At 42.1% G+C, this 27,921-nt stretch overlaps 1 protein-coding gene across 1 annotated transcript; it reads right to left on the reverse strand.

Annotated features, from left to right (window-relative positions):
- Window positions 1-19,293: 19,293 nt before the first annotated feature.
- On the reverse strand, window positions 19,294-27,197 carry PAQR9 (progestin and adipoQ receptor family member 9). Its single transcript, XM_058844327.1, has one exon. The coding sequence runs from the start codon at window positions 27,059-27,061 to the stop codon at window positions 25,847-25,849; it is 1,215 nt and encodes a 404-aa protein (XP_058700310.1). The 5' UTR covers window positions 27,062-27,197; the 3' UTR covers window positions 19,294-25,846.
- Between the last annotated feature and the right edge of the window lie 724 nt (window positions 27,198-27,921).

Here is a 27,921-nt window from a genome sequence, read left to right on the forward strand (position 1 = left end):
AGTACTTCTTCCCATATGTGCCTCTTGCAGGAGAAGGAGGTAAGTGGCACAGGCACAGCCAATTGAACAAAGACTCAAGGAACTAAACAGAAATTCTCCTGACTCTAAGACAGAATATAAACCAGGTTTTTAGGAGTGCAGGTGTGTTGGCAGCCAGGTGAGAGGGTCTGGCCTGCTCCCCTAAGGATAGGTAGCCCCACATCCTCTGCAGGACTGCAGGACGGAGCAGGACACATCCAGGCAAGGCTTGGTGGAGGGTTGGGGCAGGGAGTCCAGCTCACAAAATGGGGGCTGTGGAAACAGAGATCATAACGTTGTGAGAGAAGTGACTATGCTTGCAGCTGGGTTTTGAACTGATTTTAAGTGACAGAAATGGGAAGTAGGAAAGCTAAAAAGGAGACATTTACTTACACCAGTATCAATAAGATGATGGTTAGCAGCTAGAAGTTTAACTGCTACCACTAGGTATACTGGGCGTAGACATGAAGGTATAATAATGGTATATTATATTATATTATATTATATTATATTATATTATATTATATTATATTATATTATATTATATTATATTATATTATATTATATTATATTATATTATTTCAATTATATATAAAATATGCTAGATCTGGAAGTCAATATGTGTGATATTGACAACAAAAGTTGTGTGATCCTCACAGCACAGACACATGAATTCCTTGCTGCTCCTTTCTGCCAATGTTTTTCAGTCTAGAGAAGACCCTTTATTTTATAAGAAGAATTTTTCAGGCCTTATATCCACTGAAGAACTGTGCTCCATGCAAAACCACTAACAAAAGCTGTTAGTTCCCATGGATTGCATGTTCAAGGACTCATTTTATATGTGATTGCTGCAGATTTTGCGTCATCTAAAGATAGTTTTAAACTTCTGAACAGTTGACACCTTAAGAGGTTCTGCCTTGCCACCCAAGTGTATCTACAGATCTGTGCAGCCACAGGGCAATTCAGGCCTGTTGGGCAAACTGAGGTGATGAACAGGCTGCTGGGAAAGCCCCCAGCCCGTGCACAGCCTGTGCAGCCAAGCTCCTGCATCTTTGCCAGTCAGGGAAACAGCAGAATCATTCCCTGGCATTGCCTGTCTAGGAACACTCCCTAAACACCCTGAATCTAGTGTGCTCAAGTACTTCTTTTGTACCCCACTATTAAATAGATTATGGATACCACAAGTAGTAAATGACAGACTATAAACAAGGCTCTTGAATTAAACTGCATTTACTAAATGTAAATGATGTTGCTAGAGAGAATTCACCCACAAACTAACCCAGGGATGTCTGGCTGGCTTCCATCAATGACTGCAGAAGGAACCGAAAAGTAAAAGGCCAGTAAGTAGTTACCCATAAATAAATGTGTTAGCATTGACATTAATCTTCAGCTGAATTATGATCTGTTAGGAACACAGAAACAGGAGTGACCTTTCTTCTTCACCAAGCCCAGTTCTCTACTCTTTCAGGGAACCAAATAAAATAAACCCTTTCATATATTGATGATATTTCATTTTTGAAGTCAGGAAGCTGCTCAGTCAGCATTTTTTAGAGTCCCTGTCTTTTTTTGGGATAAAACCATGGAATGCACAGTTAGGAATTGTTTGTAGGTAATGGATATAAATCCAGCTAGAAAGGTTTTAAGCTCAAAGAAGCCAAAAGATGCCAGATTTACAGTCTCATGCAATCTTAATTATGCTGCCTTGTGTATGTATTCTTTGCATAAATGATGCATAGGTTATGTGACAAAAATAGTATGGAGTTGCATAAGCAATGTGTCTTTATAAATATGGACAAAAGGTGTTTTGACAGTTGACATTGCAGCAAAAATTTTCTACCATAGTTTCTTTTTGAAGATAGAACAAAAACTATTTTCTGTCACGTGTCCCTGAGGTGACAGATCTTCAGGATTGATATGATGAATCATTGGTGACAGACATTTAACATATGAACTACAGAGCTAGTGCCATAGTAATTACAAAAAATTCCTGCTGTCCCAGGGTGCTGTTGCCTCCTGTAGTGGTGTGGCAGAAATGCCAGCCTGAGTGACCTGTCTTCCTCCACCAGCTGCTGCCAGCAATCCTGGGCTCAGCTTGTGATGCTGGTGATCCAGGGGTGAGGGCTTCTCCCTATCAGTCACTGAAGAAAGTTATTTTGTACACAAAGCTGTCAAGAGACTAATTTCCTAATGAATGTCTGGCAAGTGAGACCTTGTCTGCCTGAAAATGAGACAGCTAGTGAAATGGAAAGTGGAAACCTCATCCTGAAATGTAACCCTGTGTGACAGACTGTCCCTGAGATGTTCTTTGAAAAAGACTGTGTAAATGTTGGTGCAAGCCTCCTGTGCCTCCATGAATCCCTGACATCTTTCCTGTGACGAAGTGAATCATGATGTTGCTGTGCAGCAGCCAAAGTGGTCTGATGACCTGACTGAAAACGAAGCTTAGTTTATGCTCCAGCTTTCAGGCTTCTCACCAAATCTTCTTTTCTTTGTGGAGAGTCACCTGGACAAAATACCTTGGCATTTTGTACGATGGCAAAAGACCTTTCAGTATTCTATTGGTGTTCCTGTACAGATCATGTTCAGTTGACACTGTGAAATTATTTTAAATTTACATAAATACTGTTAATGACCATTCTTTATTTCATTTGAATCATAGGATGGTTTGAGTTAGCAGGGACCTTTAAAGATCATCCAAACAAACTCCCCTGCAATGAGCAGGGACTAGATGAGGTTTTTCAGAGCCACATCCAATCTGACCTCCAATGTTTCCAGGGATGGGGCATCCACCACCTCTCTTGGTGTTACCACCCTCATAATAAAAAATTATTTCCTCGTATGTTATTTGAGTTTACACTCTTTTAGTTTAAAACCATTACTCCTTGTCCTATTGCTACTGGCCCTATTAAAGAGTTTCCCCCCATCTTTCTTGTAAGTCCTCTTCACTTATTGAAAGGCTGCAATAAGGCCGCTCTTGAGCCTTCTCCATGCTAAACAACCCCAACTCTTTCAGCGCAATCTTAAGTGCCAAGAACTTGATGTTTTCACTTCCAAAAGAACTTGGGGATTTACTGAAATTGCAAGTTGTCCCTTTTCATCACTGCATTGGAAAACATGCAATAGAGAGGATTTATTTCTATTTTCTTGCTAATTCAAGCACCTAAAATGACTCTTGCAAACTGATATGCCCAGCCAGTTCCTAGAATTCCCAAATTTGCTTAGATCTGTAAGACAAAGAGTTATCCATGTTATGCCTTCAACTGAATCTGCTACTTTATAGAAATAAAAACCCACACAAGAATTGTCACTGGAAAATTTGCAGAGCCTCCACCCTTCCCCAGGCTGGAATTTTCACTCTTCTCTGTTTTTGTCTGTCAAGCTTTGCTCTTGGCTCATTTATCAAATGACAATATGGTTTCTGGCTTTATATAGAAAATGTCTGCGATGAGCCATAGATTTCTCCTCCCCTGGTTCTTCTGATACTGAGATACCAAATGTAAATGTAGTATTGACAGTATTCCCACATCTTAGGAATTTAGGAACTTATTAGGAAATAAGTTTACATTCTTTAACTAACTTTTTTTTTTTTTTTTGGTCTCTTTGCTAGTTTTACCTCAAGTAATGTCATATTTAATACAGTTGCAAAACTTCGTATTTCATTTTAGCATTTAGCAGAGATCGGACATGATGCATTAATCATAAAAGCAGTACAGTTTTTTAGTATGGCTTTTCTAAATTGCCTTCTGGTGTTTCCATTTGTCAGTTTGGGTAATTCTGGTATCAGTTTCTACTTGCCTCTTCTCTTCACAGGAATACAAACTGGTATCCAGTAATTATTCTTAAAAAGTGTTTTACCTTCAATTGTTCAGTCAATTGCTTATTTGCCAGCATAACAAAATATTAAGGAGAATGGTGCTGATTATTCAGTACTTTAACTGTTTTGCATCATAATATAAAAATTAGAAATTAGATAACTACTGCTAAATTTCAAACATTCCTGTAACCAAATAGATCTAATAATGATTAACCAGAGCACCCACTATCAAGCAGGATGCTTGAAACATTGATAATGTTATGAACAGATATTCCTTCATAGTACAAGGCTCCTGAAAGACTGTTTCAACACTTCCCAGGGTCCATTGACCCAGAGCAGGCATTTACAATGACCATATCACACAGCAGGTGTAAAAATGGCTGAAGTGTCAATCAGAAGAATGGATTCTAAAAAAACACATTTTTAAGCAAGTACTATGTTCCTAATAGTGCATTTTAAACATAATAGTCTGAGGAAAATACTCAATACATAAAAGGAACAGGAGCATAAAGTAAGGAGTAGAAGGCCCTAAAATAAGAAAAGACAGAACCCCTGAAGTGCCAGCAGGTACCTGTGAATCAGGCAGTCCCATGGCCAAAACTTCCAGTAGCAGACAGAGGAGAGGAGCAAGGCACCTCAGCCTCTGCAGGTCAACTTCTGAGCTCCAGCACGGGGCAGGGCATCATCAAGGGTCACAGGGTGCTATTCTTATCTAGAGAGCTGTAAAAGCTAAGACAGATCAGCTAGGCAGTCTTGATGTAATCTAAATCAGCAAATCTTCAAGTGGATAATATTATGAAACAAAATTACAAAACAGATTCCCTTAGCTTTGGTGGATGTGAGAAAGAAACCTGAGACCATTAATTATGTTGTCCTTGTGAAGGAAATGAGAGCAGCTAGAAAATTGTGTCACTAAAATGGAGAAAATTCTGTTTCTTGGTACAAAATAGAATTACTTTAATTATATATATATATATATATATATATATATATATATATATATATATATATATATCATCCTTGGAGCCATTGTTCTCATTTAATGACAAGACTCACTTATGTCTGTATATGAATAAATTTCTGGAAACGTAGATCAGAGTCTGGTTTATAGATTTAGACATGAAAAGAGCTGATATCTTGAGCAACCTACTGTTCAACAGCATCCTTTCCCCTCCAAAAGCACCACCTCCACTAGACACTGTTAAACTCAGCTCTGACCTGAATGAAGAAAGTCGTTCTGTTACATGACTTGTTACAAGCCATTGCTGTTAGACGACACAACTGGTGCTAACAAACTGGTGATGGTCACAGCCACCTTCCTGTCGAGCTGGCTGCAAGTGACGCTGGAGGCACAGGGTAAAGGCACATGGGAATGCACTCAGGAGTGTGTGCAGTGAGAGGCTGTCAGGTGTTCATGCACAAATAGGGAAAGGAAAGTTGCAAAAGGCATCAAGGGTGCTCCTGCGAAGTCTCTTTCAGGATGGGAGTGCGGTTTCAGCAAGAATGCTGCCAAAAATAAATCTGGAACCCTGAGCAAAGAAGGTAACTATTCTTTTGTGTGTGTGCTTTAATTCTCTGGTGTTCAAGAAAGACTTTTACATCGTCTGTAAATAAGTAGGTTTGTATTAAGGCATCTAGCTTCAGTTCCCTCCCCTCCCCCCATTTTTGTTCTTTCCTGTCTCCTGCATTCTGTAGTTGCAGGATAGAGATCTTTCTGAAGAGAATCAAATGCATTATGCTGTCATACTCTATTGCACAGGTGACACCTGAGTCTCACAGTGCAGTTTCACATGTAATTAGTTTGCTGTTACTGGCAACACAGATTTGAAATCAGAACTAAGCCCTGTGAGAAATAGTTTCCTGCCAATGCTCTCATTGGCATGAATTTCCCTCTGCTGTTATTTATAGGGATAGACATAAAAAGGAGAACAGTTGGATCTAATTTATTTACTGCAAATGCTCTTTGGAAGAAAAGTGTTGTTCAGCCAACCAAACTGCTGTTTTCCTACTTTTACTGATAATAAAATTCACTATCTGCTTCCAAATTACCAAATTATAAAGAGGACAATGAGGAAAAAGCACTTTACAAAATGTGCAAATGATATGACAGCCTGTGCAACAAGTGATGGGAGAATAAAATCAAATTTTCATCAGCTGTAATAATTCTTGCACTTGTTTTCTTGGCTTGAAAAGGAGTTCCTAACTTAACTGAGCAGCTCATCAGCTATATCTGAATGATGAACTGGAGGAGCCTACATCTGAAGGACTTCCTTCCTCAAAGATGAAAATTCAAAACAGGGATAATACCCTTTCTTTAACAGGCAGATTAGGCCAAACCAAGAGAGCCAAAGTAATTGTGAGGGAACATCTTGATACAGTTATTCTCTGCCAGGTACAGCATCACTATTCATGCTAGATCCTCAGTTGTCCTTATTCAGCAGAGAGTTCCTGGCAAGAAAGTGGGTGTTGCATCACTGATGTTCCTGTGCAACAATTAATTGTACCAGGGCTGGGCAGTTCTGACTACAGGAATTACAGTCAGTCCCTATGGCCTACTTCCCATCAGAGTACAGGGGTCATGGAATGCAAAATTGGGGCCAAATTATTTCACTGGTGGCTGGAACTCAGCTATTTGCCATGTGCATTACAATAGTGAGTTTACTTTTTCTAAGTGCTGAATTACTGCCCTGGGAGATGCACACATGCGTTCCAGATCAGAATTCAGAGTTTAGCCTAATATTATGTTTTTTAAACACATCTGTGATCTATTATGTTGCTGGGTAATGATTTTCACAGAATCATTGTTATTTAATATGTAAAGAAATGACACTGTCATTATCAGTCTCAGCATGCTATTGCAAAGAACACATCTGAGTACTAAAGTGCTTCTTGCTATAGGCAAAATATTACAGGTCATTAAAATGTTTAAGTATTGAGAGGAAAAGTTATAAAAAAATTAAAGGAACATACATAGGAATTTTAGGAGCTGGGACCAGAGACTTCTAGATAGTAATTTTAGTTACAAAATGTGTTAGAAAAGTAAGACAAACACTGGAAAAGCATTGTAGAAACAGCATTATATGCCTAAATTAGATATGTACTTGGTATATAAATGCTTGAAACTTGTATTCAGTTCTAACTCAGTAACAATCCTTTAGTATATTAGGAATCAAAAGTGCAATGCCAGAATCAAGCAGCAGTTTATAATTTTGTATTCCAGGAGTTACTTGTTTTAATCCTTTCAAGAGCCTCAGACTATTTTTGTTCTAACATAAGTCTCTGAGGAAATTTCTCATATCCACCAAAAAAAATAAAGGCCAGACTGGGTAAGTAATATTGTAATTTAATTTCAGTGTTCCTAAACTATACTTGACTTCAGTTTGGACATGGATACTTGAACACAGGCAATTGTTTTGAAAGAGTCTTAAAAGAGTCTTAATGTTTAAATCCTTCTACTCACTTACTGAAAGGGTACTTTAAGATGAGAAAAGTCTTTCCAGAATCAAAGCCTGGTCTTTGGGCTCATTCTTGAGATAACAGCCGAATTTCATTTTAATCCCAACAGGAAAGGAGTGAAGACTGCCTGCCTCTATCACATAAAATTTTCTTGTGGATGGGAAGCATCTTTGCATAGGGAATCAGAGAATTTGCAAAGATTGGTGAGTATTTATTTAAATTTCTATTGTTACCTGTTCTGCAGTTGGAGAGCTGTGCTGCTATAACTCTTCCACTTCAAAGCAATTATGCCTGGTTTCAGCGTGCGTGAAAGGCTGATGCAGCTCTTGTGCTCCTGTTTTATGTAATCCATCCTTCTTTAAGAGGTGCAGTGCTTTGCCTGAGGTATGCTGAGGCAGCATTCCTTCATCTTTCCAGACGTCCTGCAGTGCACTGATAATAATTATCCTGCACAGTGTCAAATAGCAAGGAATTCCTGCTGTAAATAGGTGCAGATGTAGATATGTGATGCGAGCTATGTAGGTTCTTGAAAGGGCATGAGAATTACCGATTCATATGGAGCCTGAGCTCTAAGTGCAACCAATAGATCATTATTATTATACTGTCTATCCAGTACAACATGTCTGTATTCAGCTTTCCAGCTATGTTTAAAAAAAAAAGCTCTGGGCTTTTAGGAACTTAAACACTGCTGACACTTCTCTCTGACTTAACACCACCCTAAAATGTTTGCTGGCCTGTCTCTTGGTTATCACCCATCTCATGGTTACAGATTTTACCCAGATATATATGTGACTCTGTGGGTTCCTTAATAATTTTCTGTCATTATTAAATCCAGTGTCTCCTCTTAAGTGCCCTTATTAATTAATCTCCTTTTAATACAAGTGAAAGTCCAGTACATCTAATTCAACTAAAGAGATTCTGAACTCAGTGTACTGTATCTCTGATCTGCCCTGGATTGTTATTTTCTGAATTTATACTGGATGTGTCACTTTTACATATTCTGTAATGCAGAAGACTCCAGCATCCATTTCCAGTCAAAGACTAAGGCAATATTTAGACTCAAAAGGTTTTAACTGGAAGAAAATGATCAGAGATCTGATCCAAACACAACGGGACTTTTGATTTTACTGCATCCTCGTTGTTCAAAGATTACTTGGACAATTTTGACTCAATTTCCAGATTCTTCAGTTGCTTTGTATTAATACAGAATCAAGAGTAAAATCTGCCATTCAATTCTGGACAGTTTAGCAGTCTGTTCCACTCCTAATCCCAGTTTATCTGTTTTGGGTTTGGTATTTGAACTACTCTTTAAATATGTCAATTTGTTAAACTGAATGTTTTTCAGTTAAGGAAAATGAAGTTTTTCCAGGCTATGGATTCCCAAGTTACCCTGCCTTTCACAGAAACCCTTCGCTCTATGACAACAAGGTATGTTTCATAAAATTCAAGTTTTTAAAGCAGAAAGCAGAAATTATCTACCTTACTTTTGATTAGACTAAGATAAAAGGCACAGAGTTTGTGGCGCCCAGACTAGCAAACAAGATATTATTAGAAAACTTTCTAATTTAGTATGAGCTAATAATTGACTGAATACTTGGACAAGAAAGAAAATCTCAGTACCCAGGAGCTGAATATAATTTTTCATATTTCAAAATGAAATTAAGTTTCCAAATTCAATTTCATTTGGTGCAAACTATTCCATTTAATGCTAAAGAAGCATTTTTAATGGATGTGATTGTCAAAACAATGACACAAAGTGATGTGTAAATCCCATAGAGAAAGTGAGGATCATATTACTGCTCCTGAAGAGGTCAGTGCATACCTCACAAAAATCTCTTACCTGTGACCTGTGTTTGAGAGGAATTCTCCTCTCCTCTGCAAATTCAGGTTTCTGCCTCACAGCAGTGACCTGACCATCAGCCCCTTTCACTGGAACAGTCACACTTTGTAAAAAATACTTAAATATTCATGGAGCCAGCTGGTGAGAGAAAAACAATGCTCTAGTCTGATGGTTCAGTAATACTCCTGGGGAGGGTGGAGGTGTTAGTCCCAGTCCCAGTGAATGTGTAATTATTTATACAAAGTAGAACAGTGTCAACAGGAGAAGTGACAAGTCCTGTCTCCCAAAAAGTTTCCTTGCAGGAATGGAGAAGTCTAAAGAAACAATAACACATTTGCCAGAAATCTGCCAGGTATAGTTAACAACGCTTTAAACAAACTCTAAAAATAATTTACAGATTATGCCTGAAATAGCTAAGTTTTGGATGAATAGATGTTCTTCCACATCTCTGAGACAGACCTTGTTCTTCATATTAAGTGAACAGACCTTTCATCCTCCAAAGCAAAACAGCTCTTAAAAATAGAAATCATTCAGAACATATTTTAAGAACTTAGCATCTTATAACATCATACCTCCATCCTTGCTCCTATTGACATCAATGGAAGGAAAACCAGTATTTATATGTCCCACAAGCAGATCTGTCTCTTGGAGAATGCTGCTCTATAATGGTTTGTGTCTGACAGGAATAAAGAACTCTTGAGATCTGCCTGCCAGTTGAATAGCCACGGCTGTATGGAGCTCCAGCAGTAATGTTTGTGCAGAGTCTTGCTAAAAGCATCATGCGAGGCAGGGTTCTTCGGCACAAATGAGTTTTCATTGGACCAGCTAAAAGACAGACAATGTTTCAGGCAACAACTTCTCATTCAGGAAGGCAGAAGGAGCAAGCTTTAAGATATGTGGAGGCTGAGAAGAACTGCTGTCACTTTATTTGTGAATTAGACAGTATGTCACAATTTTCTAACATCTTCTTACAGTTTGTATGAGTTTCTGTTAGAGAACTCAAAAAAACCATAGATTGTTCTAGTGCATATGCCTGACCTACAGACACCTAGCTTGACAAAAATGGCATCAGTACCTCTGGCTTTAAAAAAATGAGTAAAAAAACCCTAAGAAGTTTAAGCTTTAGTCATCAAAACCAGAGCTGCCTGAAAATTGTTTTTAAAGCTCAGCTGTAAACAGTGTTGTAATAATTCATATTATGGTAAGCATAGAGTCATATCCCTTTTATTAGTCATATGTTTTGCCAATAAAATGACTTACATAAAACAAAAAAAAAATTGTGTGGAAGGCCTTTCAGAGGACTGTATAATTAAAGCACAGTAGTTTCTGACACCTGGAAAGAAATTCTTGACTGCAGAGCAATACATGACCTGTAACCTTTAAAACATATGTTTTCAGATGAAAGATTTTCAACGAAAATTTTGAATGAAAGCTGATGCAAAAGCAGAAAAGACTGTCTTGAAACTCAGAGATGGATGGGACACAGCAGATTTCTGCATCCACACATCTTATGTAAAAGCTGTAAAGTGCAGGCAGCTGTCAGCAAGAGGTAAGTATCCACCAAGTGATGTTGTCATGAATACTCAAAAGTTAAGGAGTTAAATATTACATGGGCTCTGGTAGATGAAAAGAGAATGACCAAGCAGCAAGTACTGCATCAAATCTAGTATATGTAGCTGATGCTTGTAAAGTACAGCAATATGTCCATCCAGATTTTGAGTTAAAGATGAAAAAAACTTAGATTATTACAACAAATGAAAAAGTTTTAGTACTTTTAAAGCCATAGCAAGGAAATGCAGAATTTTTGAGTATGCTGGCATTTTTCCCATGTGGTGCAGGTCAGCATTTCAGGCCTTTCCCTTGAGGAAGAAATAAAATTTTGTCAAAGAGGGACTGAGGCAGTGGCAGTGATCATAAAGCTGGATGCTAACACCATATTCCCATTGAAATTCAGTGTGAAACTGGTGTCTTTCGAATATGCTCCAATGCCTCTCCACTCAATTCCTTGAGTCAGGGACAATTTACCCAGTGTTAAAGGGAAGAAAGGGAGGCACAATTGTATTCTGAATATAGTGCACATTTGGCATGTAGACAAAACTAAGTGCAGACACACAGATATGTACAGAAACACTATGAGCAAGTGCCATGGATGTGTGTATTTTTGGAGGAAGCAGCATTTCTCTGTTCCACTCACTGCTCTGCTGCATTCACCACAGCACCATCCACAAAACCCAGCCCAGCTCAGGAACCAGACTTTGAGATCATGGGATGAGTGTCCCTGGCCTTGGGAAATGAGTGCCATGAGCCGCTGCCCAGCTGAGGCTGAGGTGTCCTTTAGACCGGGGTATCCTGCAGCCTGTCCCTGGCCACATGCTCACAGGAAACAAGCTGCTCTCCTGGCCCAGGGTGTGCAGGGAGTGTGGATGTAAAGCTATCTGCAGGTTTAGTTTATAGCTGCCTGTCCTTGGGTATCTGATCTGGGTTTTCAATCACGACTTCATAACTCTGTCCAGCCCTGCCCTGCCTGTGGGCCATGGCTGTGGCATGCTGAGTGTAACCTGTCTCCTTGCCTCAGCTTACTCTGGTGGTGGTCGAGGGTGCGAGGCTGGGATGGTGGCACTGCACAGCAGGAAGCATGAGGCTGGGATCCCTGGGGAGCTGGGGCTGTGCAGCTGCAGGATATGGGTTGATGAAGGTTTTGCATTGTAGCTCAGAGACCCCTGAAGCCTGGCACCTCTGCATCATTCTTGTCCTTCCTGTTAAGTCTGTGGGTGTCAGATGAATTCTCTGTAGGCTTAAGATAACTCTTAACTGAGCATTGGTGAGAACACTGCACTGTAACACCAGCTGGACCAGAGAATTACTGCCCCCAGTAGTCAAAGCTGAGCAACAGCTTACAACTATGTTATTTTGTTGACAGCTAGTCCCAAAGCAACCGATAGTTTTGCAACTTGATCTCTTCATGGAAGTAATTAAGAGAATGTGAGAATTTTCAGAAATTTTTTTCAGTTAAGGGAAAATGTGGAGAGTTTTATTTCCCCCATTACATTCCCGTTTCTTCTATTATGTTCTCATCATAAAATAAAAATCTTTGAACATACAATTATAAGTGAGGTCTGAAATTAAAGATTTAGCATCTGTATACCCTGGAGATAGTTATCCTTCCTACCTATAAAGGGCTGTATGAAACCCCCAGACTTCTGTTGTAATTTGTGTAAGAGGAATTGTAAACATATCACTGAAATTCACCCTGCTAAAACCTTCTGAGAAGTGTTGTAGATGAGAAAACTCCCTGTCATGTGAAGCCTTTCTATTTTTACCATGTCAGTAGGAAGGGTCACTGTTTACTGTATTAGCTATAACCTAATGAGATGTGTCCAGTGGCAAATCCAGGACTGGAACTGCTGGACAGCTTGTGGTGGTTCTATTATTAGAAACCTGTTACATTTGACATTGAGCATAAAAGATGGGGCTCATACTGCAGAACATTTCTTATACCTCTGAGAGTAAATCCCAGCAGTTGTTACCAGAAAAGATGCTGAAGCCTCTAAGTTCTCCTGGACTGAACTTGCAAGTCAGTAATGCTGAGATATGCAAAATCTGTTGACAAAGAAATGATGACTGATATCCTAAGAACACAATCCAATGACCAAAACCAGTAAATCTTGCTATTGGCAGAGCAAATTCTTCAGAGACCAGAATTTCACTCTCAAAGGATATTTTGTATCTAGACAGGTTGTGTGTTGACTTATGTAATGTGTCTGAAAAATCCAGAAAAGCTTTCCTTATAGCTGTGTGTGATGAAATAGAGAGCAGCTCTGGATTGTGGCTGTGCCCAGGAGAGACTTATTTGAAAGATGAACAGTGGACAGGAAAACACAGCTGTCTCGAAGTTGCTGTATGATCTTTGACAGTAGGTTGGGAGTGAAGTGTCAGTGGCAAAAGTGAATGGGAGTTCCCCAGGAGAACTTGAAGGCCACGGCAAGCCAAGAGCAGGTGTCTGTGTCTGTCACTGAGAGGATGAGTGTCAGCTCTGCCCTACAAACAGCACAGCCAGTCCAACAGCTCCTGCAGTAAGCTAGCATGCAGGGATTGAATCATAGCACTGTTACAGTACTCCAGTTAACACTGCAATGTTAGAGCCAAGAAGGGGACTGCAGTATTTCAGAAAGTACATTTTAATGCCTAAGGTGTTGAAAACTGTAGCATGAAATATATGTGCATTGTTTGACATCAGCTGGGAATATGGTAGGCAGGTTCTATGAGCACGGGTCAGTCTGAAACCTGAGTGGCTCAGTAAAAGAGTTGCTCCCATCCAGTAGGCAACACGCTGGCTGTGGCAGGGTGGTCATGGCATTGTGCCAGCCAGGTGTGTGCCTTATGACTACTTCGGGCTTTACCAGGGCTCATCTATCTCACTTGTTCTGGGCCAGGAAGGAGCCATTTCTGAACTGATGGCTTTCAACACTCAACTGGGAAATGTGAAATCCTGCATAGGAAGATACTTTCAGATCAATTTTCTTTTCCCTTCTTTCCTGTTTTGTTTCTTTGCTTGTTTGTCACACTAGTTTTAAAGTAATATGTAAGTCTAATAGCTTTGTTAATCTGCATCTGCTGTGGTATGCATGTGATCAAGGAAACTGATAGATCAAATGAACTTATTTTAGTCAATATGTTTAAGTAAAAAGTCAACATGGCAAGATACACACTCTCACTCTGACTGACTTACGTTCAATTTAAGTTCCAGGAATGTCTAAGAAGGTGTCGTCATACCCTTCAAAACAGTTTTGTTTTGTTTTGGTTTTTTTTTTCCTATTGGATTATATCAGCAAGCAGCTGCCTCTAAGGCATCATTTTTGCCAGACGGCCAAGCTCTCTGTGCCAGCTTCTCCCTGAGAGTGTTCTATGGATGGGGCATCCCTTCCAAATCAGCCCAGGGGACAGTAGCGGTGCCCAGTCGAGGTGCCGCAAAGGGCAGCACTTCCACCAGCTGTGCCAGGGCAAGCGGGGCGCTGGAGGCGCCTGCCGGGGGCTCCTGTGCTCCCTCCTGGCGCTGCAGATGAGAAATGCAGCGCCAGCTCCCATGGACAAAACGCGTCCGGCCGCTCTCCGGCCCCAGCCCAGCCGCACCGCAACCGGGCCAGCCCCGGCACACCAGCCCCAGCCCCGGCACACCGGTCCCAGCCCCGGCACACCTGGCCCGGCCCCAGCCCCAGCCCCAGCCCCGGCACACCTGGCCCGGCCCCAGCCCCAGCCCCAGCCCCGGCACACCTGGCCCGGCCCCAGCCCCGGCCCCGCCGCGGGCCGGTGGTTCCCAGAGCCACGGCAGCCCCCGCTGCAGCAACTTCATCCCTGCACTTCACCCCCGCACACACTGCTCTGCTCCTGCTCATCCGTGTGCAGTGCTGGGGCAGATTAAAACAATCTGAATTATCCGATATTTTTTTCAATTTATGTGAATAATTTGTTTTGCCTTGTTCGTTTCAAGCTGGTGAAACTGAGGATTCAATCCTACTCAGACGTCAGAGCACTGAAGATACTGGAGTCGGCTGGAATAAACTTTCTAAGCATTCGAAGCATTAGAAAGCAAGCATTCTTTACCCATGCAGGACACACAGAGGATATATATATATATATTTTATTCTGTGTGTTTTGTGAGGCTTTACAGCAAGGTATTTATCCATCGTAACCATACATATTCATTAAAATGTGGTTCTTATTTAATACATAAACATTACTTTCCTAGAACTAATTTGTATGTATCCACCTTCCACTGGAAATCCTTTTTTGGTCCTGTAGAGTCATAAAAAGGGTCTCTGGTGGCTGTATTCACTGAAGGCTTTGATATTAAAGGTGACTTTCCCTTGAACTTTTTCTTTGGGCACGTGCTGTTACTTCTTTGTTACATGATTTGCAAAAAAACACTGTAGTCCTTTTTATCTGTTTCTCCACTGGTTCCAGCCATATTTATCCTCTTGTGGTCATATTTTTACATCCATTTATCTTTTATTTTTTTTTTTTTTTTTTTTTTTTTTTTGGCATTAGTCTTTATCCAGCAGCTTCAAGGAAACTGAAAAATTCTATTCTCAATATCGTTTATCACTGATGTCTGAGTTGGGAAATGAAGGTTTGTTTTCTTAAAAGTGAGTAAGACCAAATCTTGTCTAGGAAACTCCTGCTGGTTGACCTCAGTGTCCTCCACGGGTCTGCTGGGCACAGACTAATGCTGCAAAACTTTCTTCTGAACAGCAGGCCTGAATCTCTTTACTGTGAGGTTCACTTGGCACAGCAGGCAGGCAGGGCTGTGGCTGCCTGGTTCTCAGGCTGCTTTGACTCGTGTGTGGGAGCTGCCCTGGTGGGATCATGTGGCTCCGTGCCACGGATGGACTGGTGCAGCACAGAGATGTGCTGTGCCACACTGCATTCCTGCTGCCTCCCCTGTGCCAGTACTGCATACAGGGATGTGATTAGGGAATAGGAGGGGAAAAGAACTTTTCACAAGTCAGAATTATTCTCCAGCCTGCTTGAGCCTTCCGGGCAAAATGCCAAGGGAAGAGAACTGAGTCTGGTGCTTGTTTGTGAATTTAGCTCAGGAATCACTTGTGAAGGGAACCGCCCTACTGCTGACCTATTATAGTGCACATGGGAAAGTTGTCACCGTAGACTTCATTTACCACCCTGTTTGTTGCAGATTGTTTAATTCATGAGCTAGTGGGGGACTGAAATGGTTTTCGAAACAAAGAGTATTGAGTAATAAGTTGGAAGTCACTCTTGTCTGGGACATACCTGGCAGTGTTGCCCAGACACTGAAACTAGAAATCATGACAATTCCAGAGCCTGAAAATCATATTTATTTGTTAGTTATATGTGCACATTTGGCTAATGAATAACATTCCTTGGGGTTATTTAAAAGCAGCAATGAAGTGTGTTGGAAACTGCTAGGTGAACATCTAGTACTTTCCACAGAGGATTTGCACTCCAAGCCACAACTGCTGTAAAGGAGAGAGGGCCAGACTCACTGTGGGTCTCCAGTAGCTCTGCCTGGAGAAAGTCACTGTGACTTTCAAAAGAGAAAACAGTGATTACTTCACTTAGTAATATTTGTAAGTCCACCAGTTCATTTGCTTTGTGCAAACCCACGTAAGAATCTGCCAGCAGTCAAAATCAATATATCTTTTAAACTCTGTGAGGTTAATTTTATTTTTCCTTTTTTTTTTTTTTTTTTTTTTTTTTTTGTTGTTGTTGTTGTTGTTGTTGTTGTTGTTGTTTTAATAAGGAAGACTTCTAAAATGTCTTTTTGGTAACAGCTGGAGACCTCCACCAAAAGTATGTAGGGCATCACCAACTTTTTATAAATGTTGCTGTCTGAACGTACTTACCATGTATGTAATTAAGCTTTATGTCTGAATACAAGAATATACTCATCACAGCTTAACTGTAATGGAGGTATTTACAATTTGCCATTTCTTATATAAATTCACTATATTCTTTGGAATAATGGTCATCTCAGTAAAAGCAGATCTGAAGATACACTGGCTGTATATTCCCTCTGAGGTGAAAGGGCTGCCAAGTGCTAAGCTAGTTGGGACGTTAAATAATATACATTTAACAGCCTGAATATTCCATTTTGAGCAGGTTTCCCACTCTCGTATATTTTTAGTTCTCTGTGTTTTACTGAACACATTCATGTCAAATTATTTTTTTATTGTCCAAAGAACACCTGAACTTTAGAATAAAAGAAATGGCATGCTTCTGTTGGGGCAGAATAGCTATAGTTTGAAGGAAAGTGTTCTATTGCGAGGGACAAAGTTGTTCTTCATAGAATATCTGGCCTCTCTGTTTAAGTTTTGAGTCTATATTCTACAGAAATAAATATTCTTTTTAACTATGTTGGCTGGTGAATATATTTTTTAGTGCTCACTTATTCTGGTTATTTACTGTTCCAAACTGTTTCTCTTCAAGCTATGATTTTCTACTATGCTACAAGAAACATTTTGATCTTATAATTGGTACAAATGGAAACTCTGCAGCTTTATTTCATGACTAATTTGGTGCATTTCTAGCTATACATATATATTTTACTCTTTGTTTTGTATTAAAATTTTTCAGACAATGCCCTGAGAGTGCTTTAAAGTGCTACAGCTGAAGAGGGAATGTGAGTCTTGGGTGTTGCAGTGTAGGACACTGCCTTAGGGCTGGATGGCAGGATCTGCTGTGCCAGACTCTTACTGGCAGCATTTCCCTGGCACTGTCTGCTCATTAAGGCTCTGCTTCTATAACACACTTAAACACAAGGAAAAGTTCCCTCCACCAATGAACAAAGATAAATATATAGTCCTATTAAAGGTAAGCATGTGCTTATGAGCTTCACTAAATTTTGGATAATGAGAGATTCAGCCTATGTGTACAAAGGTATCAGAGAAGATGCCTAGGGACCTGTTTACCTTTTGCTCATTATTTGTATTATTTCTGAGGGTTACAGATACTGCTGCTTGTTATCCACTCCACTGACATTTCCTACTTGTCCTTCCAAGTGCTGCTAAAAAGAAAAGCAGAGATTTTGGAACACTAGTGAGTGCCAGTGATTGAATTTCATAGCCCCAGGACTGTGGATGGGGAGAGCCCAGCATATAAAGAGGGGGGAAAAAAATCAAGGATGTTTTTCTTATACATATGGCATTGCCCAGTTTCTCAGCAGAGGAGAGAGGGAGAAAATAGACATTTTCTAGCAAACTAGAGTATAATATTGAAAAGTATGCTGAACACCAAAAATGAAAGAAAACTACATTTTCATGTTTCATCAGTCAGAAGGGACAGGAAAGGATTAGATCTTGGCAGCAGGAGAGACTCAGATTAGAAAACTATAAAATTGCTTACTCTCCAAAAAGATTGTGTGACATGGTTGTTTTGCTTCTATAAGACATGCTTCTTGTACCCAAAGGCTGTGCTCCCTGGCAAGAGCAGTATTTCCAGCTCCCCACTAACAGAAGTGTACTGCCACTTCCGATAAGAAATCTGCCTTGTAGTAGAGGGTTTCTGATGCAGAAAGTGCATCTGTAGTGTCTTCCCCAAAGGCTCTTGTCACTGCAGCCACGATTTAGCCTTAATACTGATTTGCTCTACATTTTGATCAGCTTTTAATTTTTAATGTGTTTCATTTCCACTCAAAGATCCTGCTAAACTTACATGATCCTATGCTGAGAGAATAAAATCTGAAGGTAATTTTTATGTGTCAGATGTTCCTTTGTTTCTCCTCAAATACAATCCTGACTTTTAGGGTCATTTGTCAGAGAAGTGATGTCATGGTAAAATACAGATTGCCTTCAGACTTCCAGTAGATTAGCAGAGTAACTACGGATCTATCACAGCTGAAAGCTGAAGAACTGACCTCAACAAATTACCTGTCCTAGCAGCTGTAACTTTTGCTGCCTACCATTCTGCTCTGTGTTTTGCCATCTCCACTGGCTTCATGAGTTTTGTGTTTTTCCTCCAGCATGTTCATGTCCAGCAGTCAGATCCAGAGTTTACTGATAACATTATGAAAACCCTTAAGTGTTAACATGAGGATGCAGTCTTGTGAAGCACTTGTTTATTTGCAGGATGTAGTCTCTTGAAGCATCTGCTTCCAAGGGGGCAATGGAGGTTTTTGCTGGGATCATCAAATCCTTGAAGTCATTGCCACATTTCAAATAGGATGAACAGAGTCTGCAAACAAGAATCTCACGAATTTTAGATTTTAGAAGGAATTCAGCAGACCTCAACTAGAAGATCCTACAGTTTTCCACTGTGTTCAGTCTTCTCACAGTATCAGGGGAGCCTGTAATTTTACTGGGATACATCCTGTCCTGCTGAATTTCGACAGAAAAGGCTTAAGGCAGATACTTTATGTAACTGCAGTTCACCGAGTGCCTTTTGGTGCCTGACTTGGACTGAAAACAGTATTTTGCCATCCTACTCTGCCAAATGGGAAACTTTACTTGATGCCAAATAGAGCTCTTCATTTTGTAGTCAGTATTTTGCTGTGATTTTTGACACTGCTATTGCTACCAATTTCATGATTTTTCAGTGAGCACTATAGGCTGACCACTAACCTAATACATATTAATGTATTAGATCTTAATGTAACAGGGATATCTATCATTAATTAGTTAGCAGAGAACTAAAATAGTAAAGAATGCTATTTTATTGCTTTAAAATATAACAGACAACAAAATGGCAATGATACTTTTGGTAGTATAGAGTTTTCAGAAATACCAACACCCCTATACAAGAACTGAATGTCCTTGTACTCATGCTAGCATCACCTGTGTTTGAAGATAACTACATTCAACACATTTCTGATGCTACAGGTGTCATAGTAAATTATACTAAGAAATGAGAAAAACCTTTATAAATGCATTTCTGCAAAAATGAACTCAGAATCAACTTTATTTATAGATCACACCCTTTTTTTTGCTAAAAATGCATAGTCATTACATATACAGTAGTCAGCATCCAAAAGTGTACAAAGAGTAAATTTTCAAACCCTCCCAATAGAACCACACAAAATTCACACTTTTTGTTCATTGCATGCAGAGCCCCTTAAACATGATACCTCCTACTAAAGCGTGCTTGAACCTCTAGCAGACAGAATTGACTTGCTATAAACTGTTTCTCTGTACTATTAACCCCCAACTACAACCACAAATCCTAAGGCGTTCCCATGAAATAGCGAAGCCCTACTTCAGAATCCTCCATGTTCTGAGTATGGCCCAGGAAGCAATTGCCCTGAAAGCAGAAGTCTGCTGGTGGTGTTTCCTTATAGGCAGCTTTAAGCAAAAGCGAGCTTCCTTCATCTTGGTCAATAATTTATTACTGAATTCAGTGGAATGAAGCAGCATCTGTCTAAGCAAGATGTGAAAATGATTTAACTTTATTCCACACCCAGCTCCAAGACACAAAGTGTCTTGAATGGAGGTCTGTGTCTTTCAGTGCATATGACACTACCATCTTGTATCTCATCTGAGGAGAAGAGAGTAAAGTCTCAGCTGTAATTTGGGTGTTGGTTATACAGCCCTGACTCAGAGGTGTCTAACAGAAGCTAGGAATATACTTGGATGTTGGGAGAATTTCTAAAGGCACAGGCCTTGACTAACAGACCACTCCAACTCTTTCATGGTTTTTTTTTTTTTTTTCCCCTCAGCTACTGCTGTCAGTTAGAAAAACTCTTAAAAACATGATCCTCTTCTCAGTGGTGCTTTTTATGTCAGCCCTTCCAGTTGATGGGCAGAGTGGGTTAGTAGGATGATTATTCAGGGCTCCTCATATATGACAGAGTACATATATGTGGTCAAAAGATCCAAGTTCAGATTTCACTCAACCATAGGATTAACTCCATGTTGTTGGTTTTGCAGAACAGGAGGGAAAAAGAGAAAGTTGTTTGATCAATATAATTTTATATTCTCAAGTGATTACATATTTTTTTTTCTTAAAAGCTTCATTTGTTTCAGGTCTTTTTACTCTGGTAAGAAGCAGTTTGACATAGTTGAAAATTCCCAATGGCAACTGAGACATAATCATAGTCTTATAGACACTTATGGGAAATCCTGCTCCACTGTTTCACAGTAACTGGAACACAATCCATGGCTAAATGAACAAGGAGGCCTCGTGGGTGTTACAATGCTCCTCAGTACAAGTCACCAGTGAGAATTTCTGAAGAAAAGCGTATGTAAGTCATGTATGTTTTCTCTTTACTCCTGACCCTTAAGCATTTAGTCAGCCTGTTTAATACTGTCTGGGTCTTGACTGCCCCCCACTTGAAGCCAGTGGACATTTTGCCATAAGCTCCAAAAGACACAGGATGTGAACATCCTAGGAGTATGGCAATGACAAGGGTTTGTCCCAAGAGTTCACAAACTGGAAACGTTCATTTTTCCTCTCCCTTCGAGATGAGGAAAAATATAACATTCTCTCTGCTGGAGTTCAGTAATATTTCTTCTTAGCACCTGGGAGGGTCTTTGCATTTTTAATTGCTTTACAAACATTTGCTAGTCTTCAGAGCAACCCTGCGAGGTAGGTAAGGTGTATTCTCCCCATCTTACAGATGTGGAAACTGAGACACAAAGGGTCAAATTCAACCCTGGTACAATTCCAGTGTTTCACATGAATTAAAATTCATTAAAAATGAACAGAGTTTAAACAATTTGCCCTAGATTACAGAACAGGTAGTGGCAAAGCAAGGATAAGAACCCAGGAGTGCCTGGCTCCCCAGCTTGTTCATTTTTACTCTCATGGGCAATGAAAAACAGTTTAATCTGGGCAATTACTACAGGTATGACTTGCTTCTGTAAGGCATGTGGATGGTAATCAACTGAGTTTAGTGCAATAATGCTCTGTGAATGTGCTGCCTCAGAGAGTTTACTTAAACATGAAGTAAAACTTTCATACTGTCATTTTCTGCAAGTGCACTGTTGACAAAAACCTGACAAAGTAGCTGGATTCAGCAAATAAATAATAAGCAAAACACTTGGACAAGTAAGCAGAACAATCATTTTAGCAAAAAAACCCAACATACTTCTGCTTTTAACTGCTACATTTCTACAAGTGCAGCATGCAGATGAAACCTTTCCCTTTGTTTCTAGACTGTAGATTCCAGTCTTGCTAATGTAGCTGCTCAGAGCTTCACAGATAACCTGGATAGCGACATTCAAATTAATACACTGCAGAAGAAATACTGTATCACCACAGAAACAGGGTAATGATTACAGATCAAATTTATCAATCTTACATGAAGATGAGCTTGGAGCTCACAGGCTATTCAGAAGTGCCCAGAAGCCAGGCCTACTGAATATATACCAGTGTAGATTGCAGTTCTAGGCACATGCTGAATGCAGTGGGGGGGGTGTCTATGCCACCAACACTCTGGGAAGCGGCCCCAGGAACAGTCACTTCACATCAGCACAGGTGTGTCAGTCTGGAGGTCAGTGCTGGCCAAACACAGAAAGACACCCAGGCATTTATAGGCCACCCTCTGTGCTCCAGTCCCCACCTTGGCTCCCATCCCCCTACAGATTCTACTACAAAAGGTCAGAAAAGCCTTTTTGGTTTTAAACATGAGCTGTGGAATCCACAGTGTAGACCTTATGGCAGGTTATAAAAACATTATGACAGGTACTTCTGCAAGCAAGCTAGTTTTCTAGGATTTCCTTATGCATCTAGTCTGCAGGTTAGACCTCCTGTTGAGCTTTGGACATGCTTACACATATTCTTCAGTCATGTGCTTTCACAGCAGAAGTTATCCTGCACCCCTACAAGTTACACAAATGCTGACTCACTTCTATGTGAGCAAATTCAAGCATTTATAGATTTCTTGTTCCAGTTTTAATCTTTTTATCTCAGATTTTTTCTGTCCATCAGACACAGCAAATGGAACAATTATCTACATACATGCCCTTCACTGAATAGACACAGACACTCAGGCAACATTTCCCTAGATAATCTCCACAATTACTGTACCTTTTTAATTTGTAATCACATTTTTTAAACAAAAAACAGACAAACAAAAATCCACTAATCAGAACTCTGAAATTCTAATCACATCTCTCTGTAGCCATTCACTCTGGATTCAGAAGTCTGCTTACAGTGGCTCAGACAGCAGTGCTTGCAACCAGCTTTTACAAATAATTCCATGAGGTGCTCAAGCCCATACACGTGCCTAAACAATTTGCCAACAGAAACTTCTGAATGAATCAATATTCTTAATATCAGAGCCAGGTACACAATCTTCAGTGGGACTGGGGCTCACAGGCAACTCTTGAACAGCAGTAAGATTTCAGTAAAATTGCAGTTGGTTGCAATCCAAACTTTATACTGTTATCTGTCGTTGAGATATATATAGATGACCCTGTGTGGCCTAACTCCAAATATCAAATGTATTTTTACAAGTTAGCAACAGCCATTTTTGACATTGCCTCTTGAGATGTCCTCTACATTGTGACTGACAAGCACAAATATAATCCATTACACAGTACGCTTTAAAAGCCTGGTCTTTTACATTTGGCTTTTACTGTTTGTTTCTGAGCTGCCTTATACTGCTGAGATTTGCTGTGCCTGGCCTTTCTGATTTATTTGTTAGTTTTTAATTGCAGGTTGGATGTGCTAGTGCCATCTCCCAGGCAAACTCTTTCTACATAATTAGTTTGGATGAGTCATTGGGCTCTAACTACTATGCCTCTATTATTTTAACTTTGAATACAGTCTATCTCAAAGATTTTTAGCCTCTTTTTACAGCTGTGGAAATTCATAGCATGACATTGTTGTGGGTCTTGATCCACTGGCTTTCTATTGTGAATTTTCAGGGTTTTCACAATATTAAAGCACGTTTCAAGGAAAAATAATGTTGTGAACCAGCCTCCTGTCCCACTGGTGCAGATCATTTTCTGCTTTGTTGGCAGCTGAAGAAAGCAATGCTACTTTTATGACAAAAATCAGTGAAAATAGGTAAAATTTAAAATATTTCATGTAGTTTCTATTTTCTTTTAATGCAGGCTGGCAAATGAAAACTGAACACAGCCACTCACACAGGGTTATGCAGTTTTTTATGGCCCAACAACAGTAACTAAAGCGGCCACAGTTTGGACCTGCTACTTCAGATAATTCTAGTCAATCTCCTTAAAAGACCACATCTGACCCTTCCAGAAATGACATACCAGCAGAATTGTGGCTGGCAAAACAGTATGTATTTTTGTTAGGTCATTTTCAACATTCACTAAGGATCTAAAATATTCGAACCATTATACTTAAAACGGGTTGAGATAAAAGCTAAATTGAGTAAGTGTAGTTTTCTTTTAGCTTATGCACTTCCACTACGAGATTTTCATAAAGCTGTTACATTGGTAGAGGGCGTATCAGTTATTGGGTCTGTGATGACTCTGACCCATGTTAAGGATTTGGCTTCATAATCCCTGGCTACAGTACTTCCTATATTCCCATTTTAAACAAAGGGGACTTTGTCTCACAGAAGATTAGGACTGGACTCAAAACATTGTCTTGGGATTCAGATACCACATCCATGAAAATGGGAAAGACCCAATCAGAAATACACTTCTCCAATAGGAGCTGAGTAAAACAGCTACTACACTATTAATGCAGTGTGACACAAGGGTTTCCTAAGGAAGTACCACCCTGCTTTTGACAATGGGTTACACAAGTTGTTTCTCACCTGAACTTCAATTTGTAAACCCCTTGTGTAATATTATTGCACTTGTTCTGTCAGACTAAAGCAAAATGCATCTGCTTAAAATCTGCATATGGTTTACAAACATGTATCTAGAGAGTAAATTCAATCTATACTTAGCTCTTCATTGTGTGACAAGGATAATACCTGGGTTGCTCTGAAAAGATACTGCTTTGGAAAATACCTCCTAATTCTTGTCTTTGAACTCCCTCAAAGCTTTTGAAAGAGGACTTCAACACATCCAGCTGCAGCTATACCTAATCAGAACAGGAAAAAGTGGGGAATGATGAAAAAGTTCCATTATCCAGTACTTGTAGAGCCAGATTTCAGGTGCTGAACTCAGATTCAGCAGTATCTTATTCTGCAACTAATATGAGGATGGTAAATCTGGCAGTGCTTTAATTAAAGAGCAGTAGAAACTAGTTCCACGTCGTTTTTTTAAAGATCCAGAATGAGATCTCATGCATCAGTTACTCTCTTTACATCCACAGAACTCCCACCAAGCTTGGCAGGGATTTATAGAAAGTCTGGCATCTGACTTTGACTCTAGAGGACTGATTTGGGGGTGATTTACCCAGATAGACAAAGGGGCCCCTTAGCAACTCCCTTAGCACAACAGATGTTCCTGACACACTGAGGGAAGAGCCATTCCATTATGCAGTGTCCTTCTTCTTCCTCTGCCCCCGTTCCAAACCAATTTGACCCCTTTCTGGTTCGGTTATTTTACATATCCTTCTGTATAATTTTAGTATCCGAGTGGCTACACCAACCACTCACTGTCTGTCTAATTAAAGTCTCTCTATCAACTGGTAATTCTGTAAAAATTCACAGCTCTTTTTCCTCTCTCTTAAATCTATTGTTCCCTGGCTGAAAAGGCTGCAAGACCTTAGAAACTATAGATAGCTATTGATTTGTTTGCATTTAAAATCCAGTACGTGGCCGCAAAGGCCTGTTACAATATCAGAGAGGAAGATAAATGTCAGTGCATAATCTGCTAGGAAATTTCACATAGGAGTTGGTTAAAAGTCTATGAGAAATCATTGCACAAATGTCTTCAGGTGTATACATATATATACACATATATATAGCTAATAAATATATAGCTAGATATATAAATATATATGTATATACAGAGCTAGTTTAGACCTAATTATTACGAAATTATTAAGTGGCATTCACCATTCATGCATTCTTCCTAGTAGCAGAGCTAAATTATTTCAGCTTATACTCTAAGCAGCAACATACCAGTAAGCATTTGCTTGCTTCCCCTGGTAACCTAGTAGTTTAAAGAGCACGAGCAGTTCTGCCATGGTCATTTTCTCCAGCAAACCTCCATGAAAGGGACCTGGCTCTTCCACAGGTGTGTTTCCCCCAGGTTTCACAGCTTCTTCAGGACATGGTGGGTCTGGTCTGAGGGTCACCAGTCTGAAGGTCATCGGCCCAAGGGTCTCCAGCCCAAGGGTCACTGGCATGGTGGTCGCTGTCTCGACAGTCGCCAGCCTGGTCAGTCCTGCTTGCAGAGATCTGCAACGTTGAGGAACCTCCTGACGACCACGGCAAGGCAGACGGTCAGGAGCAGCATATACCCCACGGTGCCCAGGTAGGTGGGAGCAACCAGGGGCGCCTTGAGAAACTCAGCCAGCCCGTCCTCCACGTAGTGCACCTGGTCGTAGATGCTGAGGAAGGTGAAGATGTGGAAAAGCTGATGGCTATGCCCCACGATGTCGAAGAGCCCCGGCTGGATCCGCTCGGGGATTTTGCTGACGTTGAAGAAGGCGGCCACCAGCAGCCAGAAGTAGCGGCGGTAGAAGTAGACGAAGAGCGTGGGGTTGCGTGTGCGGAGGTCGAAGAGGAGGCTCTCCAGCATGATGGGGCAGGCCATGCTGAGCGGCATGGCGAACACGAAGGTGCGCACGGCGAAGGGGTAGGCGCAGCACGCGGCGCGGCTGCGGCAGCAGGCGGCCGTGCAGCCCACGGCCAGCGCCAGCGCCACGGGCAGCACGAGCACGCGGTAGGCCGCGATGGGCAGGCTGCAGTCCAGCTGCCAGCCCAGCCGCTGCTGCACGTAGCGACTCATGGCGCCGGCGTCCAGCAGGCTCAGCCCTGGCAGCAGGTAGTAGGAGTAGGCCACGGTGCTGGCGAAGCCGTAGTAGCTGATGGAGGCGTAGTCCAGGTAGAAGAAGGTGGCGCGGAGGCGCGGGGAGAGGCAGCTGAAGAGGTGGGCCGTGCAGCTCATGGCGAAGGTGAGCAGCACCCCCGAGGCGTAGCACCAGAGGGGCAGCAGGGCCGGGTGGTGGAAGGGCACGTCCCCGGCGCCCCGCAGCAGCAGCAGCCGCCCGAAGCGGCTGAGGAAGAGCAGCAGTGGGATGAAGTGGGTCCAGAAGTTGAGGGTCTCGTTGGTGGGCTGCAGCACCGAGGCCAGACACTCCTGCGCCGAGCAGTGCAGCCGCCGGTAGCCCGAGAGGATGAAGCACTCCACGAAGTCCTCGGGCACCTCGTCCCACCGCAGCAGGGCGGCAGGGCGAGGCGGCGGCGGCGCCGCCTCCTTCTTGTCCCCCTCGCCCGCCGGCATGCTGCTGCTGCCCCGGCCGGCCCCGGGCCCGCCGCCTCGCCGCCGACCGGGCGAGGCAAAGCCGCTGCGCCCGCAGCCGCCGGCGGACGATCCGCGGTAGCTCTGCGCCTCTCCGCCCCCGCCGCCGCCCCCGGCAGCATCACTCATTGCAGCAGGGGCAGTGGCGGCACCGCCGCGGCTCCTCCCGCCCCGCCGCCCGGCATCGCGGTAACTGGAAACCGGCGGCGCATCCAGCGCTCCCGAGGAGCGGGAAGAGACGCCCCCGCCGCCCCGGGTAGGGTTTCCCGGGGTGGGAGGCGCTGGACACCCGAGCCGCCGTTAATGATTGATGCCGCTCAGCGAGGAGGCGGGTCCGTGAGAGCCCCCGCAGCGAGGCGTGCGGCCGGGCCGGACCCGCGGCAGCCCCTTCTCGGGCGCAAGGTCAGCTGGCACCGGCACCGCTCGGTGCGGGGGCCTGCCCGCGGGGCTGCCGTGCTGTAAAGAGCACAAAGGGGGCACCGGGGCGCCCGCCCAGCCCCGAGCGCGGCTGCGCCCGCGCGTGCGGCAGGAGCCGGGTGGGAGCCCCGAGAAAAGGGAGATGGCCCCGCCAGGCTGGGGGGTCCCCGGAGGCGGGACAGACCGGGGAAGTATCCTCAGACAGGGGACGGGTGGCAGCTGGGTGGCGGTCTGTCGTGTATGCTTCGGTAAGGCCGCTGAGAGCTGATTCCTTTGGTGACATTATCTCATGCAGTTAATGCAAATGTTATTTTAGGCTAAACGTTCCCGGCCAGGCTGCACGGGGTGAGCGTCACTGACACACACGGCACCCACCTTATCTGCGCGCTCCGAGCGGGGCGGCTGGGAGGAACACTCGGGAACGGCTGGCAGGAGCTGCTCCGCGTTGATCCTTAGACAAACCCTACACTTACTGTCGTTGCGGTTATGCAAGCAGCACAGTTACATAATCAGAATATAAAAATACGGGGGAAAGCGCTGTACGGGCGTTACAATTCCTTAAGGCATCTGAA

Source organism: Poecile atricapillus, chromosome 8 (genome assembly GCF_030490865.1).
Source record: "Poecile atricapillus isolate bPoeAtr1 chromosome 8, bPoeAtr1.hap1, whole genome shotgun sequence".
In the NCBI taxonomy this organism is placed as follows: Eukaryota; Metazoa; Chordata; class Aves; order Passeriformes; family Paridae; genus Poecile; species Poecile atricapillus.